At 43.7% G+C, this 25,797-nt stretch overlaps 1 protein-coding gene and 1 long non-coding RNA gene across 4 annotated transcripts in view; one reads left to right on the top strand and one right to left on the bottom strand.

The window, feature by feature from the left end:
- Window positions 1-7,217: 7,217 nt before the first annotated feature.
- The window catches only part of LOC117349688 (synaptonemal complex central element protein 1-like), a 160,075-nt gene continuing 141,495 nt past the window's right edge, over window positions 7,218-25,797 (bottom strand). For all 3 annotated transcript variants that reach the window (XM_033923291.1, XM_033923298.1, XM_033923283.1), the window contains exons 11-12: window positions 20,209-20,298; window positions 7,218-9,585 (exon numbers count right to left, since the gene is read on the bottom strand). In XM_033923291.1, coding sequence (XP_033779182.1) covers window positions 9,555-9,585; window positions 20,209-20,298 — 121 coding nt within the window. In that variant the 3' untranslated portion in view covers window positions 7,218-9,554. The remainder of the gene's footprint in view (window positions 9,586-20,208; window positions 20,299-25,797) is intronic.
- LOC117349712 lies at window positions 24,859-25,406 on the top strand. The gene is made up of 3 exons (XR_004537192.1): window positions 24,859-24,913; window positions 25,058-25,201; window positions 25,311-25,406. It is a non-coding gene; the product is annotated as an uncharacterized LOC117349712 (long non-coding RNA).

Below are 25,797 nucleotides of genomic sequence, written 5' to 3'. Positions count from 1 at the left end.
GGTAGCCAATGTAGTTTGTGGTAAAAAGGGGTGATGTGTTCCCATTTGTTTAAGCCAAATATAAGGCGAATGGCGGTGTTCTGGATAAGTTTCAGTCTCCTGATGGTTTTCTTCGTAGAGGCCAGATAAATGATGTTGCAGTAGTCTAGGATGCTGAGAATGGAGGATTGTGTCAACAGGCGGAATGAGGTGTCGTCAAAGTATTTTTTTATGGTGCGTAGTTTCCAAAGAACTGAAATGCATTTCCTGACCGTAATATCAGTATGTTTTTCCAGGGATAGATGTTTGTCTAGGGTGACTCCCAATACGCACACAGCCTAGGGAATAAATTTCTAGAACTAGAAACAGAAATAGTTAATGCAGACATAGACATAGCAGCTATATCCAAAACATGGTTCACAGACTCTCATGGGTGGGATATAACCATACCATGATACAACCTGATTAGACAAGATAGAGAGGGTAAGTTAGGTGGTGGGGTAGCACTTTATATCAAAGAGAACATTAAGCCAACCAGGATCACAGATGTCAAGTATACTGGGGAATCCTTCTGGGTAAACTTGGCCAGAGGTAGAGAAAAATGCCTGTACCTTGGTGTGGTATACAGACCTCCGAGACAATCGGAGGAAAAGGACGCAGAATTAATTGAAGACATTGAAAATATCACCTTACGGGGGGAGGCTGTTCTATTTGGAGACTTCAACATACCTGATGTAGACTGTAACACGCTATCAGCGACAGCTTGTGATAGCAGAAGGATATTGACATCCATGAAGGGAGTACGGCTCAAACAAATGGTACTAGAGCCCACTAGGGCCCAGGCCATCCTGGACCTGGTACTTACGAATGGGGAAAGCGTCTCGGACGTCTCGGTGGGAGAGACGCTAGCCACCAGTGTCCATAACATGGTATGGTTTAACCTTAAGAAAGGCTTCCCTAGATCACAAACAAAAACAAGGGTACTCAATTTCAGGGGCACGGACTTCGCACGCATGGGAGATTTCGTCTACCATATGCTGCAGGTTCAAGAAGTAACTGATAATGTGGAAGCTATGTGGACAACCTTGAAATCGATTATTCATGAGGCAACTATCCACTACATAAAATCGGTAAACAAACAACAAAGAAAAAGGAAACCCCAATGGTTCACAGATGAGGTATCATACCTCGTCAAGGAGAAGAAAAGAGCATTTCTATCATACAAACGCATGGGGGAAAAAGAAGCAAACATTGAATACAGGACAAAGTCTGCAGCGGTCAAAACAGCAGTCAGGGAGGCCAAACTTCGTATGGAAGAAACTCTAGCGAAGAACATCAAGAAAGGGGACAAATCCTTCTTCAGATATGTTAGCGACAGGAAAAAGAACACAAACGGGATAGTATGCCTTAGAACGCCAGACGGGAATTATGTGGAAACTGACTCCGATAAAGCCAAACTACTGAATGATTACTTCTGTTCAGTCTTTACCTGCAAGGCACCAGGGCACGGGCCTCGGCTGGATGCAAAGCAAAGCATGGATGATCCATTTCAGGAGTTTGAGTTCACACCAGCTGATGTTTACAGAGAACTGTCAAGACTCAAGGTGAACAAAGCCATGGGACCGGACAATCTGCACCCAAGAGTGCTCAGAGAGCTATGCGATGTTTTGGCAGAACCGTTAGCCATGCTCTTCAATCTCTCCCTAAGTACCGGGAGGGTCCCCCTGGACTGGAAAACTGCCAATGTTGTTCCTCTGCACAAAAAGGGTTGCAGAGCGGAGGCTGCGAATTACAGACCAGTAAGTCTCACATCAATAGTGTGTAAACTCATGGAAACTCTACTTAAAGGGAAATTAGACACGATATTGGATGAGGGGAATCTGAGGGATCCCTGTCAACATGGATTCACTAGGGGCAGGTCATGCCAATCCAATCTTATCAGCTTCTTTGACTGGGTGACAGGAAAGCTAGACTCGGGAGAGTCTCTGGACATAGTGTACTTGGATTTCAGTAAAGCGTTTGACAGTGTCCCACACCGTAGACTATTAAACAAGATGAAATCGATGGGGTTAGGTGAGAAACTAACTGCATGGGTCAACGATTGGCTAAGTGGAAGACTTCAGAGAGTGGTGGTCAATGGCACTCTCTCTGAGACATCGGAGGTGACTAGCGGAGTGCCGCAGGGCTCAGTCCTGGGACCATTCCTTTTTAACATATTCATAAGGGACTTGACCCGAGGGCTTCAGGGAAAAATAGCGCTTTTTGCCGACAACGCCAAACTGTGTAATATAGTAGGTGAAAGCGATCTCACGGATGGTATGGCGCAGGATCTGATCAAGTTGGAAAACTGGTCCTCAACATGGCAGCTGGGCTTCAACGCAAAGAAGTGTAAGGTGATGCATCTCGGCAGCAGAAATCCATTCAGAACATACACCTTGAATGGAGAAACACTAGCTACGACCTCAGAAGAACGGGACTTGGGAGTAATCATCAGTGCAGACATGAAGGCTATCAAACAGGTAGAGAAGGCCTCATCCAAGGCAAGGCAGATGATGGGATGTATCAATAGAAGCTTCGTCAGCCGTAAACTTGAAGTCATAATGCCACTGTACAGAGCCATGGTGAGACCTCATCTGGAGTACTGTGTGCAATTCTGGAGGCCACATTACCGTAAAGATGTACTTCGAGTTGAGTAAGTCCAGCGAATGGCCACTAGGATGGTTTCTGGACTCAGGGGTCTCTCATACAAGGAAAGACTGGGCAAGTTGCAGCTCTACTCTCTAGAGGAGCGCAGGGAGAGGGGTGATATGATTGAGACATTTAAGTACGTCACGGGTCGTGTCGAGGTGGAAAACGACATATTCTTTCCTAAGGGAACTTCAGTCACAAGGGGGCACCCGCTCAAACTCAGAGGAGGGAGATTTGGTGGTGATACCAGGAAGTATTTCTTTACAGAAAGGGTGGTGGATCACTGGAACAAACTACCGGTGCAGGTGATCAAGGCCACTAGCGTGCTCGACTTTAAGAATAAATGGGACATCCACGTGGGATCTCTACGTGGGTCGAGCAGCACTCTGACTTAATGGGGTGGGACAGTAGAGTGGGCAGACTTGATGGGCTATAGCCCTTTTCTGCCGTTATCTTTCTATGTTTCTTTCTATGTTTCTATGTTTCTAGACACTTCTTCGATGAATACCCTAATACACTCCCTGATAATATCAAAATTGGATTACTGCAATTCACTCTATAAGGGTATTGCTCAAAAGGAAATCAGAAGATTACAAATAATGAAAAATACCGCAATAAAAATAATTACAAAAAAAAATTTGATCACGTCACACCATTATTAAGGAATGCACATTGGCTCCCTATCAATCACAGAATCACTTATAAACTGGCGCTAATCACATTTAACATCCAACATTCAATATCCCACTATTCCTAGATAGAGTAATTATTCCTTACATTCCATTTTGTGCTCTACGATCAGAGGACAAAAACCTTCTAACAATTCCATCCCTGAGAACAATCAACACCAGGCACAATACGCATTTTTCAGTAACCACCCCTCAAATTTGGAACCTATTACTGGCCCAGGTAAGGGAGGAAAAAAACCTTGATGAGTTTAAAGTGAAATTAAAAAGTCAGCTATTTAGGGACGCCTTTGAATAATTCACCTTCATATTAGTATGATACCCTTACGAAGGCATCCAACCACCTTATATTTTTCTCCCTTTTTCATTCTCTTTCCTATATTGATTGTAGTTCTCCCCATACCACCCTCTCCATTTCAGTAAGTCAGTATTGTCTTAATTTTTCTGTCTCCCCTTTTTCTTTTTTTACTATTGTACATCGCTTTGAATTTATGAAAAAGCAATTTTATCAAATTTTAAATAAACTTGGAAACTTGGAAGTACTTTTCAGCCTGTATAGCAATAAGATATAATAGTCAGCTTAAATTCATAAGCTGAATTGGGTATTTCATTGACATTTGTGTAGGTAACTAGAAATCAGCTGAGGTAGAGCTGGACATTGAAGTCGATGGCCCTGTTGTAGGGTAGTGAAGAGGAGCCTCAGCATCAGAGTTGGTCATCCTCAACTCTGTTTCTAAACTGGCCTGAAAATCTAAAAATTATCGAAAGGTCAACAACTCTGAGAGAAAAACTGCCGACATGCAGTTCCTCAGAGAGGAGTGCTAGCAGGCAAAGTTCCACCTTTGGAATTAAACATCCGAGTACGGCTGCTTACCATCCACAAGCCAAGGGCCTAGTAGAGAGACTACATCAAACGCTAAAACGTATAATCAGGAAGAGTGTTATGAGAGATATTCAAAATTGGGACCTGTATGTGTCTTTTTCTTTATGTGCCTTTAGAGAGAATGTGCAAGAATCCCTAGGGGGGTCTCACCTTTTGAGTTATTTTATGGTGGACTGCCTAGGGGATTACTAGATATTATTAGAGAGGTGTGGGCCCCTGAGGAACACCCGGGACAGAATATATTTTCGTACCTGAATGGTATCTGGAAAAAACTCAAAATGGTCATGGAGTTAGACCAGAAGTCCCTGGAAGGGAAGCAAAAGAAACAAAAAGTTTATTACGACAAAAGAACCTGCAATAGTATTAATAGCAGCCTCCCCACATAAATTTACAGTGTAGTGGAAAGACTCGATGGGAGTGAAGCAGAAACTTAATGAGGTGGACTATAGGGTCAAAGACATGAAGGGTAGGCACCGAATGTCCCACATTAATTTATTAAAACTGTAGAAAGAGAGAGAAGTGCTTTGTGCTCAGGCAGAGGACAAGGTTGAGGATTAGGGTCCTCAGGTGGATGAATTAAAGCTATGTCACCTCAAAAGGTTCTTCGACAAAACCTTCGCCTTCCAGGCAGCCAAACAGAACACTTGGCTAGCCCAAATTCTGCTCAAGGCCCACACCTACCTTGATTTCCGAAAAACACTCAAAAACTCATTTATTCCATGCTCAATATCCCTAATCCCCTCTCTTCCATTTCTCTCTCCCCTCTCTCAAACGACCCAACTCTCCCGGTCCCCTCCCCCCTCTTTTTGATCTCCCCCATCTCGCTAACTCCAATGACCTTCTCATTCCCCCCCCTCGCATGCCCACCTTCATCACCTCATTGCTTGTAATTATGATCAACTGTAACCATGATCAATTGTAATTTCTTGTTAATTTTGTTCCAATATCTTCTTTACTTGTATATATAGTTTATTGTAATTTCTTATTAAGTTTTGTTTAATTGATGTGAACCGCCTAGAACTCCCTGGGTATGGCGGTATACAAAAATAAAGTTATTATTATTATTATTAATAATAAAGATAGCTGCAAGTTTGACAAAGGGACAGAGGGAACAACTGGATGCATTTCTGAAATAATTTAGAGAGGTATTATCCTCTAATCTGGGGTATATGGATGTGGTGTGGCATGAAATTAAGACTCTACCAGGGAAAATTGTTCAGCAGAGGCCATATTACCTGCCAGATGCTCAGCATGTCATAGTGGCACAACTGGTAAAAAAAATGAGGGACTTAGAGGTTACAGAAGAGTTCAATAGCCCATGGTCAGTCTGATCAAACTGGTACCTAAGAAGGATGGCAGTACACAGTTCTGCATTGGTTTCAGAACTACTAATGCAGTCTCCAAGTTCGATGCATAGCCAATGCCAAGAATCAAAGACTTGCTTGACAAGCTTGGGAATGCTCAGTACTTGTCCACGTTTGCTCTCAGTTGTTGGCAAATTCCTCTGATTGTGGATCCAGAGCCCAGGACCACCTTCCAAACGCCCCATTGATTGTTCAATTTAGGAGGATGCCATTTGGTTTGCACAGGGCAGCTGCTTCCTGTGGAGGGGCATGATAAGTACGCAGCAGCCTATGTGGATGATGTACAGCAATTATATTTACATCCACTTTGCCAGGACATTTAAGAGCAATAAGGGCTATTCTAAGAGCTTTAAAGGCAGCTGTGCTCACCATGAACCCTAAAAAGTGAACCTTGAAAGTGAACCGTGAACCCTGAAAAGTGTACCTTTGGGGAGCCAGATTATTTGGAATTATCAAGTTGGGGGTGGCGAAATTAAACCATTGCTAGACAAAGTAAAAAGTATACAGGAATTGCCTCAACCCAGAGCTAAGAAGTAGTTGAGGAGTTTCTTGGGTTTGTCAGGCCCATGCAGAGCTGCTAGCTGATTGGCTGCTGTGAACTCGCAGCAGCCAATCAGCTAGCGGTTCTACACAGACAGAAGCAACATGCCTTTTCTCCTGTTCGTGCAGAGCCACTAGCTGATTGGCTACCATGAGTTCTTGTGGCAGCCAATCAGCTAGCAGCTCTGCACAGACAGGAGTGAAGGAATGTTGCTTCTGTCGTGATTCACAGCTGGACCACCAGGGATACTAAAGGTATGCTGTGGAGGCAGGAGGGAGGTAAATATTTTGAGAATCGGCTGGGATAGGAGGTGGGAAGGATCCCTCCTGCCCTGGCCACCGCTGGACCACCAGGTCTCACAGCAGGCCTGGTAGAGGCCTGCAAGTCATCGGGAGGGAGGTAGGATGGTACAGAACGAGGGAGGGAGGCCGTGTGCAGAGACTGGCAGGGGAGGGAGTGAATGAGGGGGCTGGATGCAGAGCAGCAATGGAGGGGGAACAGGATGCAGAAACAGGCAAGACACTTGAATATTAACGCCCCCCCTCATCCCAGTTTACATTCGAGTCAACCTTTTTTCAGGGGAAAAAGGTTACCTCAGTTTATATCCAGGTCGATTTATATTTGCGTAGAAGAAAAGATTACTTTTTGTTTTGAGGAAATAAGAAAACCATTGAATCAGTGCTGTGAACTAAAGCTGTTTTTATACTAGGACCCAGGTGTTTGGGAAGGTCTAGTTTTTGTGCTATTTTTTTTTTTTTTAACTAAAGCAAAGCAAGAATTTGCTCAAATAAAAGCACTGGTTTTGGAAGAAGTGTTTGGAACTTTGAAACTTCTTAACTCATACAGTACTATATTTTCTGTCACCTCCAAACATCCGCTCAGTTTTGCGTATGTGGTGGACACACACTCAGTCTGTTTGAATGGAATCACTGTCCCTTCATTTGGAGTTAGGGTGACTTCCTCCTACTGAGTGTATGAGACAATAGGTGTAAAGGAGAGATAGGCAGTAATAAAAAAATAAATGAGACAGACTGAACAAAAGGCAGACAATACTGTTGAAATACAATACCAATATCTCATTGCTTTAAAGTTTATTTGTCACAGTAATAAACATGACAAAAATATTCCTGCTCTCAAAACAACATTACCATATTTATTTTTTAAAAGTTTTTCAAACACCACTTATATCTTTAAACAAACACATTGAGAGAATCTGACTGAGATGCAAATAAGAATTTAGCTTGCTCCCCCTCATACATTATTGCTACCCTCATCACTCTGGAACAGAATAAGATTGGCAGTATAATGCGACTAGTCATTAGGACTCATGAAGGAGTGTGTGTTGGAGATTCCACAGAGGTATATTCACAGCCCTGGGAAGTAGGAAGAAGAAGGCCAAGAGGAAGTTGTAGTATTGTTTAAGGTTAACCTTCAAGTACGAGAAATATTTGCAAAATTTGACAGTATAAATCATAATGAAAGATGATTTACTTTTCACAAAAACATAACTATATGGATATGACATATCTTTGAAAGGAAACAGAAAAGAACACGAGAGAAAGCAGCACTGAGAGAGACTGGACATGAGTTGGATAAAAAGACAGCTTATTTACATGCTAAGGTTAGGGTAGTTTTCCCCGTGGCAAGGAGAAGTTAATATAATGTACTGATTATTGCAGTTGTTTGGGTGAGCCACAGAAAGCCTAAGAGAAAATATAGTGTATTGTTTATTAGTACATTGTAAACATTGAAGAGAAGGTAACCACTTAGACTGGTATTTAACTGGAAAAAGTGGCAAGCTTTGACAAGTTAAATAAACCTAGTGGGTGAGTCTGAGGGGGAAAAAGTGGGCCTAGTTATGAAGATGGATAAAAAAATGATGAAAGACGTAAGTAATAAAGGAATTGTGGGAGAGTGTGTGGTATCTACATCTTTATCTCACATACCGTATTTTTCTCTCCATAAGACACACTTTTTTTCCCCAAAAAAGTGGGTGGAAATAAGGGTGTGTCTTATGGAGCAAATACCATAACCCCCCCATACCTGTTTTTAATCGCAGCGCTTCCCTCGCTGGATGGCTGCGGCATCGAGGTGCTTGCAACGGCCCATCTCTCCCCCTGCTGCTCACAGAACTGAGGCCAGTATCGGGACCCAGAGAGAAAACTTTCCTTTCATGCAACAGGAAAGAGGGGACGCGCAGACTCCTAAGGCAAGGGGGCGACGAGTCCTGCTAGCAGGGTTAGTGCTTGCAACTCTGTGGCACTCGGGATCCCCAGTCCGTGTAGCAAGCATGCCCCGTCCTGCATACCTGAAGCGGAACACTCAGTGCCCATCACACAGACGCTGCCATGCCACAACCGGTTCAGCCAGCGCTGGCTCAGTGTCAACTACCTACCGGCCCCAGCCACCGACCCACGCAAATGAATTAGCCATCTGCGCAGCCGCCGGAGAAAGAACAAGTCAACTCCCACTCAGGCAGCTAAATACTTCAGAAACCCCACCGTTAATTGGAAGTATAAAAGCGCATGGCCTTCCCACAGTCCTCCAGGAGCTGTTTACTAAGGGGGCGGCACTTCGTATATGCTGTGGTGCTGGGGAGGAAGTGAGGTTTTCTAGTGCTGCCTGCATCTGAGTGTGAATGTTGACAGATTTGCATGGTGTTTGTTTTCTTAAATGCTGCTGAAGCTAGGGCAGTAGTTTAGGGATGCCTAGTGGAGAGGGTAGTAGTCTTGTTGCACCATTGGGAGGGGGAGGGGGGAAGGGAAGATGATTCTCCCCCTCTCTCTCGCGAGAACTGATAGCAACCATTCAGTCAGCAGCACGGTTCCAGGCAGGTGCGCGAAAAGCTCGCGCCTGCCTTGTTTGCCGCTCTGCCTCTCACTGCTGCAGCTGTCCAGTGAGGAAAGTGCTGGGACTAAAAACAGGTATGGGGGCCCTTCCTGCCTGCCAGCCACTAGGCCTGCCTGACCTGTGCCCTATTCCAGGCTACCACCAGAGGGGGGACAGGGTACAGAGCCTGGAAGGGAGGGGTACAGGGTGCATAGCTTGGTAAGGAGTGTGGGGTTGGGTGCAGAGCCTGGCAGGGAGTATTTGGTTCAGAATGGTTTTTTTCTTGTTTTCCTCCTCTAAATCTAGGGTGTGTCTTATGGTCAGGTGCATCTTATGGAGTGAAAAATAAGGTATGTGTGCATGTATGGCAAGGCACAGGCTATTACATCTGTTATTTTAAAACATCTGCAAGCAAAAAATTCATTTGAATATTGTATAACATAAAAATGTCTAACATGCCTACAAATATCTAACATGGCTACAAGAAAACAACAGTATAAACCTTTTCTCAGACTCTAGAGGTCTCCTTCCTACTACAGGACATTGTGTTGGATTGGCATTACACAGATTTTTTTCCTGTAGGTTCATGCTCTGCTCTCTGGTGTCTGACAATGGCTGTGCAAGGGGAGAAAGAAAGAGCAAGTTAATTTTTTTAAAGGCTATGAAACTGTCTCTAATGACTTCTTTTTAGGTATTCCCTTAAAATTCAAATTACAGGATTCTCATTTCCAGAACATATTGTTAAAATCATAGCAAAACGCAAAAAGTGAAAGTAATTTCATTTCCAAAATTTTAAATCAGGCTGGAGCAGTTTTCTGTAACGCATGACTAATAGCAGAGAGAGGACAAGCGGGTATAATATTCTCACATGTGGGTGACATCATCTATGGAATCTGGTACAAATATGTACATACCAAGTGCACTGTCATTCTAAAGACAGAACTCATACTGCGCATATGCAAGTGCCTTCCTGCCCAACATCAGTTTGTGGGACCTGCAGTTCTTTCTTTTATAATCTAATAATAACATAAGAATTGCCACTGCTGGGTCAGACCAGTGGTCCATCGTGCCCAGCAGTCCGCTCCCGCAGCGACCCTTAGGTCAAAAACCAGTGCCCTAACTGAGTCTAGCCTTACCTGCGTACGTTCTGGTTCAGCAGGAACTTGTCTAACTTTGTCTTGAATCCCTGGGGAGTGTTTTCCCCTATAACAGCCTCCGGAAGATCGTTCCAGTTTTCTACCACTCTCTGGTAAAGAAGAACTTCCTTACGTTTGTACAGAATCTATCCCCTTTTAACTTTAGAGAGTGCCCTCTCGTTCTCTCTACCTTGGAGAGGGTGAACAACATGTCTTTATCTACTAAGTCTATTCCCTTCATTATCATGAATGTTTCGATCATGTCCCCTCTCAGTATCCTCTTTTCAAGGGAGAAGAGGCCCAGTTTCTCTAATCTCTCAATGTACAGCAACTCCTCCAGCCCCTTAACCATTTTAGTCGCTCTTCTCTGGACCCTTTTGAGTAGTACTGTGTCCTTCATGTACGGCGACCAGTGCTGGATGCAGTATTCCAGTTGGGGGTGTACCATGGCCCGGTACAGCGGCATGATTACCTTCTCAGATCTGTTCGTGATCCCCTTCTTAATCATTCCTAGCATTCTATTTGCCCTTTTCACCACTGCCGCACATTGCACGGACAGCTTCATTGACTTGTTGACCAGTACTCCCAAGTCTTTTTTCTGAAGGGTCTCTCCGAGTACTGCATCAGACATCCTGTATTCGTGTATAAGATTTTTGTTATTGACATGCATCACCTTACACTTATCCACATTAAACCTCATTTGCCATGTTGCGGCCTATTTCTCGAGCTTGTTTATGTCACGTTGCAGGTCTGTGCAATCCTTCTATGTCTTCACTACTCTGAATAACTTGATATCATCTGCAAATTTTATCACCTCACTCGTCATATCAATTTCTAGGTCGTTTATAAATATGTTGAAGAGCACGGGTCCAAGCACCGAACCCTGCGGCACTCCACTCGTGATGCTTTTCCAGTCCGAGTATTGTCCATTTACCCCCACTCTCTGTTTCCTATCCGCCAACCAGTTTTTAATCTACGGGAGTATTTCACCCTCGATTCCATGGCTCACAATTTTTCGAAGCAGTCATTCATGTGGGACCTTGGCAAACGCCTTCTGAAAATCCAGATATACAATGTCGACTGGGTCATCCTTGTCTATCTGCCTGTTAACTCCCTCGAAGAAGTGCAGCAAGTTCATCACGCAAGATCTTCCTTTGCTGAAGCCATGCTGGCTGGTCCTCATCAGACTGTGTCCGTTAAGGTAGTCAATGATGTGCTCCTTTATCAGCGCCTCTACCATCTTTTCTGGTACTGAGGTAAGACTCACCAGTCTGTAGTTTCTCGGATCTCCCCTCGAACCTTTCTTGAAGAGCGGCATAACATTCGCCACTTTCCAGTCTTCCAGAATCCTTCCTGATTTGATCAACAGATTGGTTATTAGTTGAAGCAGTTCCTTGATTACCCTCGGATGGATGCTGTCCGATCCAGGGGATTTATTATTTTTAAGCCTATCAATCTGCCTGCATACCTCTTCTAGACTGACCAACAACCCAGTCAGTTTCCCGTCTTCATTTCCTGCGTATAGCCTGTCGGCTTCTGGTATGTTTTGTATATCCTCTTCGGTAAATACAGATGCAAAAAATGTATTCAGTTTGTCCTCCTTTAGCACTCCCTTTACTCCAGGGGTGTCAAACTCAATCACATAAGGGGCCGAAATCTGAAAAAAAGGCTAAGCCGTGGGCTGAATTTTTAATTAAGATAATTAGGGGTTATTTAATTAAGGTACACTAACCGATTTAGCGCGCGCTAAATTCGTACCTTTATAAAAGGTGACTAAGGCTTAGTCTTAATAGAAGTATAGGGTTACAAAGTCTCCAACCCTACACCAGCTCTGTGGTGTAAATAAAATAAATATTGTAATCACAAAACAGAAGATAAAATTATTTTTTCTACCTTTTGTTGGTCCCAGGCTCTGGTTGTCTTCTGATAACTCGCTTGCCAGGTTCTCCTGCCCATTTGTCGTTTTCTTCTTTCTCCGTGCTAACCATCCATATTCCATCTCTGTCCTCCCCTTCCATTTCCCTTCCCTCCCCCAGAGGTCTGGCATCTTTTCCTTTTTTTCATGTCCATATCTGCTGCTGCAGTAATGGACCCCCACCATCCCCAGATCCACCATCTGTCCTTTTCTCAACTACCCTTTCATCCAGCATCTCTCCCTCCTTCCCCACCACCCCAGGGTCCACCATCTCTCCGTTTCTCTTCCCAACTACCTTCCTATCCAGTATCTCTATCCCCTCTCCACACCATCCCTTGTGTCCAACTTCTCTCTCTGTTCCTTCCCTCTCTCCCGTCTCCTCTATTTTATTTCCTCCCCACCCCACCCCACCCTCAACTTAGTCCGGCATCTGCACATCTGGACCCCTTCTTCTCTCCCTCCCGGTAATTCTACACCAGGATCCGTCCCTGTCACGAAGGCCTGTATGTTTCCCCCCTCTCTTCTTCTTCCCAGTCTCACCTTCAGAATAGGCCCGCCATTCCTACCCTCCCTCCATCCCAGCTTCCTGGTCTTTTCTGGCCCACCAGCAGGATCTGCTGCTGACGCCGGCTGCCTTCACCTGGTCTCCTCTTCAAAGCAGCCTGCTGAGGATCGCCGGCTGGCTGTAGTGAACCTTGCAGGCCACTCTCCACCTCGGTAGCACGTTCCCTCTGACGCAATCCCGTACGTCATATTGCATTCTGGACTCATGTCCCCCAGAAATTATGAAAGCGGCGCCATTAGAATTTAAATTATCGTTGCTGCACTACTTAGCCCACAACCTAAAAAATGGGAAGTTCCTCACTAATAATGGTCACATAATAATTATCCCATTCCTAAAAAATAGTAAAGAATCATCAGCTCTAGTAACCAACTACAGACCAGTAGCATCCATTCCATTTATTGTAAAAATCATGGAGGGATTGGTACACACCCAATTGATGGAATATCTTAATCAATTCTCTTTCCTACATGAAACTCAATCTGGTTTTAGACCTTTATTCAGCACAGAAACAGTAATTGCGGCTATCTTAGATAACCTGCGTCTATTGTTTAGCAAGGGCCTCAATGCCCTGATCATGCAATTCGATATGAGCTCTGCCTTTGATCTAGTAGACCATGGGAAAATGCTACAATGCCTAGACACCATTGGTATCAGGGATGAGGTGTTGAACTGGTTCCGTGGTTTCCCTTTGTCCTGTACCTATCAAGTACGTTTCAATTATGATCTCTCTGATACCTAGAGCAACCCATCCGGTGTGCCGCAAGGATCATCGCTATCCCCATGTCTACATGTCCTCTCTGGGCGCACAATTAACTCAGCTGGGGATAAAATTATTCAGTTACGCAAACGACTTTATGATCATCATCCCATTTACTAACTCTATCTCGGAAACTACTCCCAAGGCATCAGAAGCTATAAATCTGATGGAGCAATGGATGTCTGACTTCAAGCTCAAACTTAACTCCGAAAAAACGAAATTCTTCGTTGCCTCACCTCATCCGCTTGACACCAAAACACCACTCTGCATCAATAAACTTAGTTACCCAGTTCAGTCTACCATGAAGATACTGGGCGTAACTCTGGATCAATGCCAACCAGAAAGGGTTTTTTCACTCTCTGGAAACTTAGATCCATTAAATCATGTTTTGATACGTCAGCATTCAGAATCCTAGTACAATCCCTCATATTAAGTCAACTTGATTACTGTAACATCGCCTATCTAGCAATTTCCCAAAAGAATATGCAACGTTTAAAATTAATGCAAAATGCAACGGTCAGACTAATCTTCGGGATAAAGAAATTTGATCATGTGACATCTTACTACCAGCAGTTGCACTGGCTGCCCATGGAAGCGCGCATAAAGTTTAAGTTCGCCTGCCTTTGCTTTAAAGTACTATACGGACTAGCCCCTAAATACATAACTGACCTTTTCTCCCTCTCAGCCAACAGACACAAGAGAAGCTCACATTTGACCTTTGTTTCCCCCCCCCCAGTTAGAGGATGTAAACTGAAAAAACACCATCAACACCTTCTCTCACATCAGGCAGCATTATGGGGTAAAGATCTAGAACAATTGCTCTCGCCCACTACTTATGAGGAATTCATGAAGCGCCTAAAAACATATCTGTTCCTGAAATATCTAGACAGTTGACCCGTACATCTCCTTCCCCTCAATAACGGTTCCCTTGACCTCTTAACCACTTTCTCTCATCTCCTTTAAGCTCAATCAACTTGTACCTTCTTTTAATCTTATGTAAACCGCATAGAACTTCGCGGTCCTGCAGGATATAAACTGTTATTATTATTATTATTATGATTGAAGTCGCCCATGATAACTGCGTTGCCTCCCTTGCAGTTGCGTTTAATCTCTTCCATTATTTCTCCATCAGTTTCTTTGGACTGCCCTGGGGGTCAGTAGTAGATGCCGATCTTCGTTTCCGTTCCATTTGTTCCTGGAAATTTGGCCCATAGAGACTCTACCTTATTTTTCATTGCCAGCGTGTTCTCTCCGGTAGACTCAATTCCCTCTTTGATGTATAGGGCAATACCCCCACATTTTTGACCCACTCTGTCTCTGCGATATAGCTTGTATCCTGGTAGCACAGTGTCCCAGACGTTTTCCTCGTTCCACCATGTTTCCATGATGCCAATGATGTCACGGTTATCTTTTTGTGCCATAGCTTCCAATTCCCCCATCTTATTCTTTAGACTCCTTGCGTTCATGTACCTTCACTTGAGTTTGCGGCCTGTTACTTTCTTGCATTTCCTTCCCTTTTGTGTCCCTTTCAATCCATTAGGATTTCTGCCTTGCCTATGATCTGGTGAGTCTTTCCCACAATCTTCCTGCACGGTATCCTCTGAGTATACAGTTTCCCGAATCATCGACTCTTGGTCGATTGTCGGCTTTCCCCTTCTTCCTAGTTTAAAAACTTCTCAATTTCTCGCTTGATGTTAATTGCAAGTAGCCTTGTTCCATCTCCGCTGAGGTGGAGTTCATCCTTCCTGTATAGCTTGCTCTTCCCCCAGAACGTCGTCCAGTTGTGCACAAAGTGGAATCCTTCCTCATACCAGTGCCTCATCCACGTGTTGACTGCTTGCAGCTCCATCTGCCTCTTCTCATCGGCCCTGGGTACTGGCAGGATCTCTGAGAACACTACACTCAACATTCTGGTCTTCAGCTTCCTTCCTAGCATCCGGAACTGGTCCTTCAGTACTTCCCTGCTCTAGTTCCTGTTGCTCACATTGTCCCTCCATGGATCACCACTGCCATATCTTCCTCTTCCACGCAGTCGATTATCCTGTTGATGCAGCTCACTATATCTTCTAGGAGGTCACCAGCCAATCCTGTCTTCCTCCCACTATGTGGCTGTTGACTTGTCTGATGATGGAGTCCCCCACAATGATTGCTGTCCTCTCTATCTTTTCTTGTCTTTCCAGACGCAAGTCCGTGTCCCCGGTGTATGTCCATCTCTCCAGCTGTAGGTCCGTGTCCTCTGTGCACTTCCATCTTCCCTCATCCTGGTGGCTTGCATCAGACTCGTCTTCCTGTGTGTCATGCATACCTAAGCAGGCTCAAGGCGACTTACAAAGAGAAGAGGGCAGAAAAAGAGCAGAATACATTCAAGGCGGTATGGGAAAAGAGGAGAAATAAGGAGAAAGTGACAGACTAGCTGGAAGGGAGTATCGAGATAATCATGTAAAGTTCAAGGTATGTAAAGTTCAAGGTATCAAAGAGAAGGGTTTTCAGTTTCTTCCAGAATGCGGTGTGGCTAGGCTCCATTCTGATTATTTCTGCGAGGTCATTCCAAGTTTTCACTCCTAGGAAGGTTAGCATGGATTGAAAAATACACTTGTACTGGAGATTTTTTGTAGTTGGGAGATTTAGTTGTATCCTGTTGAGGAGAACAGAGAAGCTGTGTCTTCAAGTGTTCTCAGCATGTCAAACTCTTCCATTTTTTTGGTGCTTTCCTGTTGTTGTATTTTTATCCTTTTTGTCATTATTAATTTGCACTTCCTCCTCTGGCAAGTCTCAAGATGACCAGCCAGGGCCAAAAGATATCTAACACCATGTGAGTAAATGGTGGTTTAGTACTGAGTCCATCCACTGGAAGGCCTGCCATTCTTTGTCCCTGATTTTTGCCTTGCAATTTTCAATATTTGACACCTTTGTAAATTATAGAGGTGATGCAGCATTTTGCTCTGATGGTTCCCTCTGTAAAACAGCATAAAAAAGAAAGAAAAAAAAATCCACACAAAATTTCAATGAAAGCCAAAAGAGCAGAAATGACCAGAAGTCCCATACATCAGACTTGAAGAGGAACATGACACAGGATGTGTTTTGGCAAATTGCTTGTATCATAGGTTCAACACAATCTTTATATGTATGTGCTTCTTGAAGCAGATGTATAATATCTAACACAATACAGTGGTGCCTCGCATAAAGAACGCCTCGCACAGCGAATGCTGCACACAACGAACTTCATGTCATGATTCATACAACGAACTTCGTTTCACACAACGAAGTCGCCCGAGCTTCCACGATCGCTGCCGATGTATTGCATCCTTCCGCGCAGGCACTGCAGGCAGTCGTTAGTCACTGCGCTTAACGCGTTTCACATAACGAACTTTTCGCATAACAAACTTGCTCCTGGAACGAATTAAGTTCGTTGTGTGAGGCACCACTGTATAGTCAAAATAGAACTTGACTGTCAGCATAAAAAAAGCAAAAACAAAGCACCATAATAGTAGATAGAAAACTTGAGATGCTAGAAAATGTGTGAGTTTGTAGCTGATGGGCACTTATCCAGGGCCATTGCTCTGGATAAGTGACTTCTGTTTATGCTCAACTGTTACTAACATATACCTCTACCTCTACATAAAATCTCCTGGTTTGGTTATAAATGTAGCTCTGATTGGGACTGTCTTACTGAGATTTTTTATTGCCACTTTGAGGACTTATACTCTGGGAGGCCTTCTTCTCCGGGAGCTATGGCTTCTTATTTAGATTCCTTGCACTTGCCTCGGGTTCCTGGGGATACGGGTGCGGCTTTGCATGCCCCTATCACAGCTCTGGAAATCTGGCAAGTTATCAAGGACTCTCCACTCTCGAAGGCCCCGGGACCCGATGGTCTTTCGTCTGAATTTTATAAAATCTTACTGGATCATAATGAGGGCCCTTTGGAGGCTTATTTTACTAGGGTGGTGTCTGCAGGTGCTTTTCCATCTCATGCTAACCAAGCGCATGTTGTGTTGATTCCTAAACCTGGTAAGAACCCAGATTTTGTGAATTCTTACCATCCCATTTCATTGATTAACTTCGAATTGAAGATCTTGGCTAAAATTTTGGTTAATCGTCTTTCTGGTTTTCTGCCCGATTTAATTAACCATGATCAGGTTGGGTTTGTTCGCGGGAGACAGGCGGTCTGGAATGTTTGGAAGATGATGGCGGCTTTAGGCCAAAGTGTTACTCATTCACTACCGGCTCTTGTAATTAGTCTCGATGCCCGTAAAGCGTTTGACTGTGTAGATTGGGCCTACCTGTTTGCTGTGTTGGAAAAATTTGGGCTGGGGGGTCCTTTTCTGGATTTGGTCCGTAGTTTCTACAACTATCCTAGCTCGGTGGTGTTGGTTAGGTCAGGTTTCTGACTATTTTTCTGTGGAACGTGGCACCCGACAAGGCTGTCCCCTTTCCCCCTTATTGTTTATCTTATCTTTGGAGCCTTTGTTGCGGCAGATTCGGGAGGATGGGTTGGTTTCTGGGTTGTCCCTGGAGCGTGATGAGGTGAGTTGTTTGGCATTTGCGGATGATATTTTATCATTGTTGACTCAACTGGGTCGGTCTCTTCCGCAGGTCTTGCGGTTGATTGAGGTTCATAGGGTGGTGTTGGGTCTGGAACTGAATCTGGACAAGTCAGAGGCCTTGGCCATTGGTGGGTATGACTATGCGAATTAGTCTATTCCCTTCCCTTTGCGTAAGGTAGCACATAAATTTAAACTTTGGGAGTATATATCACTGGCAATCTATCTCAAGCTTACAGAGATCCCGAGATCTTTTGGACTGTGGACTCGTTTCCCCTTGTCATTGAGGGGGCGTATTGCCCTCTTCAAAATGGTATTGTTCCCCCAGTGGGTTTATGTGATGCAGACTTTTCCCATGGTAGATATCAGAGTGTATTGCGTAAATTCTTGTGGAAAATAGAAAGCCCCATATGACGTTTACTCAATTGTCACTGCCTGTTGGGCACAGGGGACTGGCACTACCGGACCTGCAGATATACAATATTGCTTGCCTTCTGATAAGATTGGCTGAAGTCCCTGTTATACCCGTTGGCATAATATTTATAGTAGCCTAGGGTACCCCCTAGTTACAGATTACATCACATTCATCATTTTTATTGGCTATATGGTGTATACACTTATCATGGAGCCATACTGAAACGTGACATCACCTGGTGCCAAAACTGACCTTTCTATATTTCCCTGACAAATGCATTCCCAATACTTAGGCTAATAATTTCAGAGGACAAGCCCCCACCTTCCTGAGTTACACTGTCCTTCACTAGTACTTCTTAGGAGGACTTCTTATCATGTACTGTACAGTTCTGAAAAGTCCCAAAACAGTGATGTCACAGTCAAGAGATCTGACTGCTGGTTTCTGGAGCAAAGGTGAATCTCTCTCTTATTGGCAGAGAGGAAAATGACAGCTTAGAAGTTTGAAATCATATGCACAATGTCTCTCTTAGAAATATAACTATTTGGGGTTCTCAGGGGTCGTCACCTACAATATATGCAAGTCTTATGCTTGCGTCTTCTTCCGCCTACATTTTCATGTAGGTTTTATTCCTGATTCTCCTTCATTGCCTACATTTTCATGCAGGTCTTATTCCTGATTATCCCCTGATTCGTCCTCATTTCTTAGACATCTGGTGGATTGGATAAAGAACATTCAACATTACACTCCAGTCTCTCTTGAACAACTGATGGCCCCTACCCACTTGCTTTATTATCTTCATGCGAAGTGTCCGCACTGGATTTTTCCTACTAGGAGTCATCCTTTGCTGAGATCCATGCGACAATGTTGGCAATGGTTGTGCAAGCGAATGCATCTGCCTTTTACCTCCACGGTTCTGCTGTCCCTGTGGGGCAATCGAGATATGGATCCTGATGCTTCTAAACGGTATTTACATAGATGGAGTGCTTGGGGACTTTGTTATGTGCGTGATGTGGTGTCGGAGGAGGGTGTGCTTCGTTCTTTCCAGGACTTACAGGCAGACAGTTTCCTGGAGGTCAATGATTGGCTTCACTATCGTCAAGTGTCTCATTACCTCCTCTCTTTGGATGCTGCTACTTTGACTGATGATATGGTGGATGTGGTGAGTGAGACCTTGACTCTATCCCGCCTGACCAGGATTAGTTTGTCTTTTCATCAGGTCAGTTTGGGGAGTTTAGTGCCCTATGGGACTACGAGGTCGTGGCAGCGGTGTGGAACCAGGATTTGTCACCCTCTGAGCAAGTCACAGGGGATGGACTTCGCCTTCTTATGAAACATCTCCCTCGGCTGACTCGTTCCATAGTTTTGCAGGAACAACAGTATAAATTTCTCCTGTGCCTGCAGGAGTCTCCCTATCGGGTATATGTCTCTGGATTTGCATCTCATGCTCAGTGTCCCAAGTGCCAGTCCACCCCGGCAGGTTTGCTTCACATGTTTTGGTCTTGTGACCTACTTCAGACTTTTTGGTCCTTTGTTGCCCTGTATCTCTAAACTATATTGAGGGTGGATATTCAGCTTTTTTCTCAAGTTACTACATTGGGTTTGTCTAGAGGGGGTAATTTGCTGCTGCATAAAGCCTCTTTATTGGCTAGAAAATTGATCCTTGTGCTGTGGCATCAAGCTGAGGTGCCCACTGTTACTATGTGGAGAAATGAACTGTTTACCTTAATAAAATTTGAATATTTGGATGTATGTAGGGGTGGGCCCTGGTCCCTGGCGCAAATTTAGGAGAATCTGGGCCCCTGTGTGGGAGGGTCTGTCCCAGAGCTTGAAGTTCTCTTTTGAACTCTTGACACTGGAGTGCTGGGGTGGAGGTTTGGGATGGGTGGGTCTATGTCATTCCTAATCTCACCTTGCACACTTCTTTTGGATGTCCGAGTGGCGGATAGAAGCCACTTCTAGAAAGCTCTTGGCAATCCTGTTTTCCTCCTCAAACAGCTGCCTGTGGAAATGTGAGATGCAGTAGTTATGGTACTTCCATATCATCATCTCATTCTGCTCCTCAATGATCTGAATTTAGGTTAGGCTTGTGCTAATCAAATACTAAAAGTTTTCCTAGTGTGTGGAGGGGGAGGGGAGAGTCTGCCCCGGGTTCCTTAGGGCACTGGCACCTCCTTCCCACTCCCTTCCAACTCCTCCCTCTGCCGCACGCATGCCCCTTCCCTTCCCCCGTACCTTTTAAACTTTGGTGAGAGCAGCCACCAACTTGCTGCCCGCATCAGCTTGGCACTCTCTCTAGACTTCACTTCCTTGATCCAGACCTAGGAAGTGATGTCAGAGAGAATGCCGAAGCTGATGCAGGCAGCAAGTTGGTGGCTGCTTGTGCCAAAGTTAAAAAGGTACGGAGAAGGTGCATGTGCGTGTGATGGGGTGGGGTGGGGTGGGGGGGGGAAGAGGGGCGCCACCACCCTGGGCGTCACTCACCCTCGCTACACCATTGAGTTTTCTTATTAATGCTCTCTTTAGCTGTCATCATAATCAGTACAATAGAGGTACCTCTGGTGATATAACAGACCAGATTAGTCTCTAGATTAGAAAGAATATAGCAATTTTACTTACCTACAATGGGGGTTCTCTGTAGTCAAAGCACAGTTATTTACCGTAACAGGTGTTATCCAGGGACAGCAGGCTGATATTCTCACATGTGGGTGACATCATCCACGGAGCCCTGGTACGGAGGGTCCCAAATGCATCGCCACTTTAAGAACTTTAGAAAGTTTACGACCGACCGCAATGTGCATGCGTGCCTTCCTGCCCAATGTAGGCACGTGGCTCCTCAGTTCAGGAACTGGAATGGAGACTACTCCAGCATAGGGCTGGAAGACAGCAAGCAACTCACTCACCAATGGTTCAGATGCTGGTGTCTGTATTAAAGGAGGCATAGCTCCTGACGAAATTAGGAGTGAAACGGTTGGGCAGCTGTCAGTAGTATAATGGGTACACCTCATGTCAAAATGATTGACAGCTGTCAGAGATAAGGATCGACCAATCAGCGTTCACTTCCGGGTTAAGCCCCGCCTGTTGTCCTGCCTTAGTCTCCGCCCATGCCCCTCCCCTCCCATAGGAATGAATGGTGGTAGCCCCGCCCATGGCCCCACCCCCACCCATGGCCCCACCCACTCATCACCTAAGCCCTGCCCCTCCCATAGGAATGAATGGTGGTAGCCCCGCCCATGGCCCCACCCACACCCCGCCCCTCCCATTGCCCCGCCCCCTCATGTCCCACCCCGGAAATGCACTTTTTGATGACATCACCGGAAATGGGGGCGTGTTTAACCCCGGAAATACGCTTTCTGATGACATCACCGGAAATGGGAGTGCCTGCCCCTACTGGAAATGCGCTTTTCTGATGACATAGGCGGAAATAGGGTAAATGAAGCGACGGAAATGCGCTTTTCTGACCACATAGGCGGAAATAGGGGAAACAGACTTAGTCAAAACCCCCCACCTGGAAATGATGTGGCCAGAAAAGAAGCGTCTTTATTTTAACAGTTTTTAGTTAAAAGACAGGGTTTAAGAGCTCACGGATAGAGCAGATCACAAAACAAAAGGCATTCACAAAATCTTTCCTGCTTTTAAAACAGAGCAGGGGCAGAAACAAACGAGAAAAGGTTGCATTTGCTTTTAACACACTTTTCAGTAGGAATTCTGAGCTAATGGTTAATGGGCCATCTCCCCTATTGTCATGGTAACAGCTGATAAGCCCCTTGCAGCACCCCTCCCCTGATAAAGCCAAGGGGGAGAGAGGTGAAGGTGTGTTTAAACATGTCTGAACTTGTCCCGGCCCCCTACTGTTGTCTTAACAATCTGAAAAAAAACAAAAGCAGCTGTCACCTAACAGGGCTCTGTTAAAAAGGCAGAGCTATGAAGGAATCTTTATTGAAGCAAATTTATTATGATCCATACACGGCAGGAAGCTATGGAGGCATTAACCCTCTACTTCAAGCGGCTAAAAAGAGTGATATAACAGTCCGGAGATAAGATGTGGTGGATTGGAGCACCGGTCAAAACGCATACAATTTACACAGACCGGCTAGAATCCATTTTAAAAGAAATAAAACAATTGTGTCGGAAGTTGACAGACAGTGGCAAAGTGACTTAGTCGACATGTCAGCCTTTGCCCGTTATAACAACGGTTACAAATACATCTTAACGGTAATAGATATCCTGTCAAAATATGCATGGGTCGTTTCTTTAAAAACAAAAACCGGTCATGAAGTCACCGAAGCCTTTGAAACAATATTTAATTTAGGGCGTACACCTGAAAAACTTCAAACAGACAAGGGTAAAGAATTTTTAAATAAGTCTCTGAAGAATTTATTAAAACAAAAAGGTGTTAGCCATTTTGTGACCCATAATGATGTTAAAGCAGCTGTAGTGGAAAGATTTAACAGGACTTTAAAATCCAAAATGTGGAGATATTTTACAATCCTGTTAAAGCAGCTGTAGTGGAAAGATTTAACAGGACTTACAGCTCATTGGTTCATCCTTCTTGATAAAGTCAAGGGGGGAGAGGGAGGAGGTGTGTTTAAACCTGTCCCGGTCCCCCTGGTGTTGTCATAATGACGTATGTCTTAGATCTTTAACAGCTGTTAACATCAGAAATAAAAAGTTCTCACAGCTGTTAGCAACAGAAATAAAGGTTCTCAAGCCGTCAAGCAAAATGATTGTCACGAAGGCTCGTAGATTGAGTTACTTTCTTAAAGATCGTGATGTAGAAAAAGAGGGTTACCCAAAGACCGAAAAACTGTACGAATCAGACAAAGAAAATATGGATCCCTTTAACACGCAGGTAACTGAAAAAAGGCCTACCAAGAGGCCTCGTAAGTTTCTTAAAGACTGTAATGCGGAGAAAGAGGGTTACTCACCGGCTGAAAAACCGATTGACGTGACGGCATACGCACGAATTAACAGATTCTGAAATACAAGAGTTTCCAGATGCTCAAAAGCTATATGATTCAGACACAGAAAATGAAGATGTAGGCTATGAACAACCAGAGGATAATACTTCAGATATTGAATTTTATGAAGCCGCTGCTGAAGCCGAAGCAACAGACATGTTGGAAAAGCCAGGATCTTCCACGGTAAGAGAGAGAGACACACACGCACTTTGTATTACCAGGGGTCGTTGAAGGGTTTATGAAGCTGAATGTGTTCATGTGTTTTAAAAAGGAAAATTTATTTCTGTATGTTTGTTTGTTTTTTTTGTAGGGAAGTGGCGGATCTTCACGATCACAGAAACCTGTGGACATGGTGTACATGCCGATGATAAATCTATCATGTTTGTGTTTTTTCTGCTTGTTTCAAAGAGAACCAGCGGTGAATGAGCGTAAACCTGAAGATTCTTGTGATTATGGACTGTGGACCGGCATAGGCCTTTCCAAAACACCAACAGAACTTAAATCATTTATAAAGGTGGCTGTATACTGCATTCTAAATAAATGTCTGCAAGGCGTGAAGGATGAAGATTGTGGAGCCTGCTTAATACGTGCTGGTGGGCAAAAACACCACGATTGCTTGATATGGGGACATAAGGAAATACAGCAGAAACTCAAAAAAACTTGTGACATGCTATGCCTAGGACGTGTGGTAAATGTAGTCACTTTTGTAGGCTATAAAATGAAAATATTGATGTTTTGTAATGAAAGCATTAATATAATCATTGATTTAATCAGAGATATTAAGACCTCTATAAACGGGCCACGACTACTCAATAGATTGGTCAATTTCATGAGAGATGGTGCATATGTAGAGATTGTAAATGATTTAATCTGTGACACCGATTATAAATCATTCTTCAAAAGAAATGCTTTTTAAAACATGTTTTGTTTTTTTATTCTCGGGATTGTGGGAAATACAGTGTGTAACGGTATGTTTGTTTGTATAAAAGTTTAAACATTTTATTGTTGTAAAATAAAGATTTTCTTAAAAAAATTATAAAATGTGTGGTGTGTTTTAGAAATGTATTATCAGCCCAAACTAAAACAATAGAAGGTGTGACAGGTTATAAGGAACTAGGCTCTAGACACTTAGGGGTCGTTTTGGTATCTAAAATGACTAACCAATACAAACAAGCTCTAGCAGAGGCCTTAGACATACAATAAAGCCTTTGTGAATGGATAACCTCTATAGAGGGGGGTGTAAGTGTATAAAATAAACTATGAGAAGACCAGCAAGCATTCTGGTTTTTGTGGGTGCTACACCGGACCCCGGATACATCAACTGCTAACATGGTGAGTAGAAAAGGGGCCTTTATTTTTGGTTTTAGGGACATCATTTTTTCTTTCTCTGAATCTATCATTGCATTTAAAAACAGGAACGGGGATCTGATGGTAGAAATAAACTATCTCTTACCAGAAAAAGACAACAGATATTAAACAGTAAGTGACAAATGTATTATCTGGCACATATGTTGGTTTTTAAAAACAGCATCTACAAAACATTCTTTTTTTCATTATGATTAGACCAAGAAACGGCTGGAGAGCCGACACCTTCTACATCGACAAGTTCTAACCAACAACCGGTTCCTTACCGGAAGCCAAAAGATAAACGAAATAGTAGGTATCCTGGTTTTGTAAGGAGACTAGGGTTAAAAGAAAATGTCATTACTTTTATAATGGTTGATCAAGAAAATATTAGGCAGTCAGATCCTCAAGGGTGGGGAAAAAGTATTAACGGTTATGCTATGTTATAAATTGTAGATCGGGAAAATGTTAGAAAGTCGCAAGCAGATACCATGAACCTGACGGAAAAGTATAACAGGAAAAGATCGCATAGTAAAAGCTTCTTACACGGGGAACCAGAGTCCAAAGCTGCTTACAGGAAACCAAAAGATAAACGAAATAGTAAGTATTCTGATTTTGTAAGGAGACTAGTGTAAAAGAAAATGTTATTACTTTTATAATGGTTGATGGGGAAAAAGTATTAACGGTTATGCTATGTTATAAATTGTAGATCGGGAAAATGTTAGAAAGTCACAAGCAGATACCGTGAAGCTGACAGAAAAGTTTAACAGCACAGAAGCACAGCCGGACAGCACAGAAGAAGGAGAATGTTATGAAGTTGATAATTATTCTGATAGCAGCAAAGTGTCAGAGGATGGTTCAAATAAGGGTGCATTAGGTCCTTCTGAAGATTCAGAACCAATCAACTATGTCCAATTTGTGAAAAGATGGGATCGTAAACTGGACAAGTTTCATGGTGTGCTTTATTCAGAAGAATTTTGTTTCATTAATTTAGACAAGATAACATCATTAAGTGATGCTCAAAATGCTATACGCCAAGGCATTCAACATATCCTGGACGATGTTAGCAACAGAGTATCACCCGGTGACTACGTACAAGTGCACCTACATTCGTCACTTTTTCACAACTCCTTGTTTTCTGGTAAATTAAATCCCGAATCGCTAGATGCTGATGATTTCTTAGACCAGGTTGCTAA

The sequence above is a fragment of the Geotrypetes seraphini genome, chromosome 1 (assembly GCF_902459505.1).
Source record: "Geotrypetes seraphini chromosome 1, aGeoSer1.1, whole genome shotgun sequence".
In the NCBI taxonomy this organism is placed as follows: domain Eukaryota; kingdom Metazoa; phylum Chordata; class Amphibia; order Gymnophiona; family Dermophiidae; genus Geotrypetes; species Geotrypetes seraphini.
Note: the sequence above shows the minus strand (reverse complement) of the source record. Positions and strands in the feature narration are given on the sequence as shown.